The 7,500-nt window shown below is 39.9% G+C and overlaps 1 protein-coding gene across 8 annotated transcripts in view; it reads left to right on the top strand.

Annotated features, from left to right (window-relative positions):
* FLNA (filamin A) overlaps window positions 1-7,500 on the top strand; it is a 1,106,834-nt gene that overhangs the window by 739,256 nt on the left and 360,078 nt on the right. For 5 of the 8 annotated variants that reach the window (XM_044080337.1, XM_044080332.1, XM_044080334.1 and 2 more), the window contains 3 exons: window positions 1,314-1,503; window positions 1,718-1,741; window positions 7,459-7,500. The exon at window positions 7,459-7,500 is cut by the window's right edge and continues 206 nt beyond it. In XM_044080337.1, coding sequence (XP_043936272.1) covers window positions 1,314-1,503; window positions 1,718-1,741; window positions 7,459-7,500 — 256 coding nt within the window. The remainder of the gene's footprint in view (window positions 1-1,313; window positions 1,504-1,717; window positions 1,742-7,458) is intronic. The other 3 variants (XM_044080335.1, XM_044080336.1, XM_044080339.1) reach the window with 1 other exon arrangement.

Genomic DNA, 7,500 nt, shown 5'->3' on the forward strand with positions numbered 1-7,500 from the left:
TTCAGTAGTCTTGCTGTTTCACATCACTCTAGTCTTACAGTTGTGGCCACATAGCTTTTTGTACCCTTCACTGAATGTTGGTCTTTCCTCACCCATATTGTATAACACAAGTTACCAAGGAAAAATTATAAATGAGCAGATTGTCCTCATTTCTCTAAACAGTTTGTCATTCTGATTGTGTTTTGTAGGTAGTAATCCATATGCCAGTTTAATTTCTTTTGAAGATTTAACTTTAAAATCTCCAAGGCCATTAGTTTGGTTACCAAAGCAAACTTTATGGTAAATGGTTTGGGATCTTAAGATGCCTAACCATTTTTCCACTTTCTACTTAACTTTGCAACCAGCTCTTTATATGAAGTAACAGCATGGATAAATTATCAGGAAAGTGCTATCTCTTGGGGGTGTCCTGCAAGGCTGAGTTTAGGGGATGCTATTTGACCTTCAGTTGCATATCCCTCTTGCAGCCGTAATCCACCTGGCAAACTGACCAGCTTTGCCTTTATCTTTGTCTACATGTTTACATTTCTTTGCATGTAATCTACTTTTCATGTTATAAATTGAGATTTCACTCATTTTGATTAATTGCAGGATTTTTGGACATTCGTTTTTGCCTAGCATTTCCACTGATCTGCATACACAAACCAGGAGTAAATTGCATTACTTTCTTACTGTTTCTACCACCCCAGTAAGCAGGTTTGGAACCTAGGATTGGACTTCTTGTACCTTTGATTTATACCGTTAATGGGCAAAGTGGCAATTGTGGTGCAACTCCAGCAGTAGTGCAGGTTCTGCATATTAAAAGGTGGTAATTAAACTCCTCTCAGTACCAGTGTGACTGTGCCTAAAGAGCAAACTCTGTGTACGTGTAAACTTAGCATTTTCCCTTTCTTTTCTCAATTTTCTCTGCCTGATTAGTAATGGTATGCACTTTAGCAGCATGATGGAAAGCCTTTCCATCCTACGGCCAAGGCTGTGAAAACTCCTTCCCAGTTTATACTAGATTGTTTGAGTATTTGCTGATGAGGTAAAAGCACTGCTTGCATACTGGGATTGCAATATAGAAATGCTTGCATATGGGTAGACTGCCTGCTGCTTCATTTGCAAAACTTACTAGAATGTTTAGCACCAAAGTGCATGGTTTCCTTTTTGTTGCTGTAAAGTAGATGGCAGGTGAAAAAAATGGGTGTTCACCATTTTCTCCCATTTAACTGTTCAACTGTTTCACTTTAGACCAGTGTTGACATGTCTTAGCATGAGTCATTATGGCAAGGATACAGCTGTTACTTGGTCTAAACTTTACTCTTATTTAACAGGATCCTGAGGGAAAACCTAAGAAGGTCAATATTCGCGATAATCATGATGGTACTTACACAGCATCTTATGTGCCGGATACAACTGGTCGCTACACCATTTTAATCAAATATGGTGGTGATGAAATTCCATACTCCCCATACCGAATCAGAGCTGTGCCATCTGGTGATGCAAGCAAATGCACAGTCACAGGTAAAGTGTGTGGAAAAAAGCATACTCTTCAGTGGAATCATTTTCACTTTAGTTCTAATCACCTGCTTTTTGACATACACATCTTGTTTCACAGGCTGCACACTTTTGTAACTTCATATCATTTTTCCAGTCAGTTTCATTGTGCACATTTTATATTTTTCTCACATTTTGTATCTCACTTTACCTTTCCTTGCTCTTTGCCCTTTCACCTCAGTGTCAATTGGAGGTCACGGGCTAGGTAAGCAGCTTGCTGTTGCATATGGAATGCCAACATTAATTTCATTCTAATTTTTCTCTGCATGGGTTTTTCACAGCTTAATATGAATTACAGCAATTGAATAGGGCATTTAAAAGGGACCACTTTACATGTAATTGCAGAGTTCCCATCAGAAGGGGATTTGTTTGGAGGTGCAATGATTTTAGGTGATGTTTGGTACCAGATTGAAAGTGTATAGGTCTGCTGTACAGAAGAATTTTGATAGTCCGGTAATTTTCAAAAGGGTTTTTGAGTAGTACATGCATTCCATTTTTAGGATATTATATCTGTTAAAGGTTATAAATGTTAACTGGCCCTGTTTGTGCATTGTATGTTTGCTTGACTTTAATCGGTTTTGTGCCAAATCCATATTTTACACAAGCTTACCGCTTTCAGTAGAAAGAGTAAAGAGTTTGTTTCAATGTTGGTTACACTTGAAAATGCAAGATTAAATTGTGCTTAAAGCTAACTGTGAAGCCAAGAAATGTGAAGTATTGCTGAAGTTCTCTGGGTAATATGCTCAGTTTAAAAAAACTGTTTAAATCCTTGTGGTGGCTTAATGGTGGTTTAATCCTGAGTCCAACATTGGAAGGTTTAGAATTTGGAAAGGAGCAAAGAATGCTGCTGTTGCATGTATATGTACTTGAGACGTAGTTCCTTCTGGATACATGGTTGTCAGCTACACTTGTGTCTAGCTTGTAGATTACTCTTCAGTGAATTTGCTTTTCAGTATAGACTGGCAGTGATGGTGAACGTATGACATGCATGTCAAAGGTGAGACACCACAATGTTTTGGGTGACACACCAGCATTCAACACCTAAGTTACCAAAGAAACTGAACACAAATACAAGAAATATCTGGCCCTGCACTTATTACAAAAACAATTCATGTTAGTCAAATGCAGCATGTTCCATAATATATATTCCAACATGTTCAAATCAAAATTACTATTAAAAGTAGGGTAAATTTTTGGTGCACTAATTTCAAGCCCATTTATCGGTGCGCATAATTTCCCCATTTTAAGTCTCACTGATTTTTCTTTGTTTTTTTAATACGTAGCAGCATACATGATTGGACTTCACGTGGGAAGGGGGGTTGACATGCCAGCAGAGTCGAGATGAGAAGTTTCTGAATTTGACATGCTGAGCTCAAAATGTTCGCCATCACTGGATTATGGGCTGTTTGTGAGGCATTCAGAGCAAAAGCAGTGAATAAAACTGGACTCTACAGATGTGGTGTAGAAGATGCTGTAGAAGATGCTGTATCTCGCTTTGTATTGTGGTCCCTTTTTAGAAAATTGAGCTCTGCTGACTCGAATTTGGCTTTACCTAAAATATGTGAACAATCCATGCAGTGTTGGTCACCACAGTGTGGTTAGGTTTCTTAAGTAACCTAAAATCGTAGAGCTAGGAAGTTTTAAAATTGTGCCCTCTTGGTCTTACAGTTGGCCATTGTGTGGCTGGTATACAAGGTACATGTTGGACCTCTTGGTACAGGAGTCAAGCTTATGGTGTGCGACAGTTGCAGGATATTCCCAGACATGCCTCTAACCTACTCCAGATTGTGGTCGTGCAGTCTGCCGACTGGCCTTCACTGCCCAGCCAAGTAAAACCCCAGTAGAGTCCCATGCCCTTTGTAGAGTTAAGGTATATTCTGTATATTGATCTGTTTAGCTCAGTGTGAGTTGGCAGCTTGGCAAGCAGATAATTCCTTTCAGTTATGCTCCATCAGACAAGTCCATGATAGAAGGCTTAAGGTGGCTGGCTCACTTGGATCACCCAGGTTTCTGTACAGCATGTAAATCTGTTTTTTGTACTCTACTTCATACTCTGGGTTTAAGTTTAATATGACTATCCTCTTTAATAATTTGGCTTCTTGTGTGCTAACCTTGCTCCATGTGGTGTCGTAGTAGTGGTAGTAGGCCAATGGTTGCATTTGTTCTGCTGGCCCCATAATCTGCAGTTGGTGGAAGCATTGAAGGTGCTTTGGATTTGTTGTCCACCCCCCCCCCCCCCCCACAAGACTGCACTTAAGTGTTAACTGGACCATAGATGTGTCATAGTATACCAAATTATTCCCAAAGTTGACCATGCACCCAGTTTTACTTTTTATGAAGTGATATTTTAGGAATTTTGTTTTGGTTCTATTGTTGCCCCCCACCCCACACACAAACATTCAAGAAATGGCTTTGAATGGACAAAACGGTTGTACACACAGTATGCTATATTTTGTTAGGCAGGTCAGAGTTGTGCACAGTTTCCAGTGCTGCCTTGTCGTGGATAAGGCATGCATATGGAGTACTGTAACATGTTGAACCCTGATGACCATAGGACTGACTTTAGGTTGAGTGTAATTGGTTATCCTTGCTAAAATATAGGAAAATTGAAAAAGATCACCTATGGTGGGTAAGGAGCCTGAAGGAGGAGTACAAATGAATGTTGCTGCTGAGGTACAACAGAATTCTAGGGAATTAAGTTAACCCTGTTATGCTTGCCTTGTATGGAGCTGTTGCTCTGCGGTAATACAGAATTGAAGGGGTGGTCTCATGGTTTTGGTAGGAGAAATGTTTCTTCTACTGGGATCTCACAATAGCCATCTTAAAGGAGTAGCATTGGAAAAGGTACTGGGAGGTTGTTGAATATCCTTTAAATCGCACCCCAGTTTCTTGACTCCCTAAATCAGTTGTCCAGAATACTATCACCACCAGAACTGTTGATATTTGGTTACATTTCATTCCTTGACTGACATAACTGGTGTCCCTCTTGTGATGTGTAATTGCTTAACCAAACTGTGGTGGCCTTTTTACCTGCAATGTGTCTAGCAGTTAATCTGCTCCTGGGAATGTGGATGTGATGTAGCATGACTCATCAGTGAATTGTAATGGATGGTAGGCTGAAGTTCTTAGGTGGCTGCTTTACTTTGGAGGACATTGGTCCCTGACAACTTGAAATGTGGAATCACCTTTGGGTACCCTTTTTTGCATTTTCCTTAATTTTTTGTTTCTGCTTTGCTGTTGAAACGGCTTTTTTTTTCTGTGTATCTTAGCTTTTTTTGGGATGGCCTTCACTTTGAAGGCATTTAGTAAACAGTTTTATGCAAGAGATCCTTCTGATAAAAACTTCAGTTGGAGCTAATCCAAGCCAACAAAATGGCTACTTTCAAGTTGCATCAGCAGAGCTTTCTTTGCAGGTTAACTGACATGGCATTGTTTTATCTAATGAGACTTCAGAGAAAGTACCTGATGCAAGCTGTATTTGTAAATGTGAAGCTATCTGGCAAGATTTGGCTTTGCTGCATTTGTATCTCCTGTTTTTATAGGTTACTCTTTTCCAGTAATGTGTATAATACTGTTGCCTTCATCAACCCAGATCTCGTTAAAAGTGGGAACCGGTGGTTAAGGGACACTAGTTTTCTATACATTTCTAATGTCTTGCATTTAGTCTAAGAATTTCTTCTGGCTGGCTATGCTTGATAAGTCCTGCTGCATAACACAGGAGTGGCTCATCCCAAATAGTGCCCAGGTAGAAACCTGTGACTGCCAGTTTTCCCCTTTAACTCTGCTGTGGCTATAACTATTTGGGACCAGGCAGAGTTTTCAGTATTTGCTATCATGTGAACTTGTAAAACTGTGTAGAAGCTTTGACCACTGTTTGTAACTACCATTACAATAGGAGCCTGATGGTACTAGGTACACTCCAATAACAAGTAAGGCTTTTATGGGCTTGTACACTGACCAACCCAATCTGGCATTAAGTGGTAGAAATGGTCATAAGCCACTGGGTGTTGAGCTCTGCTTCATCCACCTTTTATTAATGACCAAGTACAGGGATGTTCTGTTTGCTATTAAAAGCAATGAGCATGTGCAGCCTTCACGTAGTCAGTAGTTGCAGAAGTAGTTTAAGAACTGAGATGTGCTATGTCCTTGGCAGTTTGCCCATTTACACCTCTTACATCTCTCTTTGAAAACTAGCTTTCTGAAGAAAAGTGGGCTTCCTGTTAAAGGGCAGGTATTTAAATGTATTCTGATTTTTAACTATTAAAAGGTGACTGACCAAATCAATGGTCCTGTACTCCAGTGTAAAATTTGTAAATGTCTTACAAAGTGTAAATCTCCATATATTTTATGGGAGAAAGCTGTCCCTTGGCTGGGTAGTCTGTCTTGCTTGAGCTTTCTTTTCCACAGTTTAACCTAGGAGTTCTTCATTATCTCTGAGTGAGAATTCGCAAGGTATTTTTCCTAGAGTTTGTGCTGTCTGTCGTCCACATGACTATAGATTAGGGTTGACTTTTTGTAGTCAAACTGAAATGTAAACCAATATACCATATTTTCAAATGTCTTAAAGCTGTGTGCCTGTACACAGTAGGGGAGAGCAAAAGGGTACCCTAGGTGTTGCTTTGTAGTGTTTGTGCTTGCTGGCTAGTGCTATGATCTGCTTGGAAGTTAACTTATTCTGGCTAGTTTACTGGCATTTTTGATTAGCTTAGTGACGTGAGCTTTTATTAGGCTGCCTGTGCTTCTACTAGACTCGTATGCAGTTTTTGAATGTCTGTAGCCACAAATCTCAGTATCCAGGAATTGATCATACAGACCATGTGTTGCCTTAATTTAACAGTTGTGTTCAGTAAGAACTTTGATGTAATGTAACTTGAAAGGGTGGTAAGGGCTGAAACGCTGTAGTCAGTATGATCTGGGCAGTATTTATCTAAACAGAGAAACTGGGGGTAACTTTGGAATTTTTTTGCACCGCTATAACCATAAGCGGTAAGCTTTAGCTCTTGAAATCTACTGTGCACTTCCTGGGTAGGCCACTGTCATGCCTGGCAGTGTCATGGGCCCACTAAAATTTCTCCTTGTTTCCAGGACTGAAATTGTATGAATGAAAAACTTTTCCCTTAAGGGAAGCTGCTTTGGCTGTAATTGCAAGTGATTTGCATGTATCAGTTATCTCTGCAGTCTTAATGTGCATCTGGGGACATATGTGGGACCCACTGTTTTACTTGATAACAGGAAGTTTTGTACTTAAGTGGTATCCTCACAGTTGAGTGCTAGATGACCCCCCCCCCCCCAAAAAAAAGTCAGGAGTTTCCTTTTCCAAATAGGTTTTCCTTTTTAGTAGCAATCCTGTTCAGATTGAGAGTGGCAGCTGAAAATTCGATTACCATCAGTAAATTTTTAGATGGGGACTCTAGTTGTGGTACAGACTCTGTACTCTGATCTCTAGCTATTTTATTGCAATGCACAATCGCAAGAATTGAAAGAAAAATAAGACTTGGCAGTGTTGGTTTATTTTCAGCTAATAAGGTAAACTACTTGGACTGGGACTTTATTTGGAAAATTGACCTACAGACCAGATTTTTTTCCTCTGATCCCTTAATGTGCGTGGGGGGGGGGGGGGGGTGTTAAGGCTGGTGAACAGTCCTAGCTTGTGAGGGAAAGACAAGTTGCCTGTGAACTTGGCCTAATGGCTGAAATCCAAACACTGGATTAAGATAGAAGCATAAAATCCATTTAATATTTTACACAAAGGTTCCTGTATACTGAGACTTTAACGAAGCAATATTTCATAATAACTTTTGATAATATGGAAACACTGCAAACGTGACTTTTTTTTGGGGGGGTTGGGGGTCATTAATAAACTATTCTTTAAACCCCACCCTTTCTGTTGTCTTGTCCTGCTATTTGTTTTTGCTTCATCAGGTGCAGGAATTGGTCCCACCATCCAGATTGGTGAGGAGACTG

This window comes from Protopterus annectens, chromosome 8.part0 (genome assembly GCF_019279795.1).
Source record: "Protopterus annectens isolate FY-2018-M chromosome 8.part0, PAN1.0, whole genome shotgun sequence".
In the NCBI taxonomy this organism is placed as follows: domain Eukaryota; kingdom Metazoa; phylum Chordata; order Ceratodontiformes; family Protopteridae; genus Protopterus; species Protopterus annectens.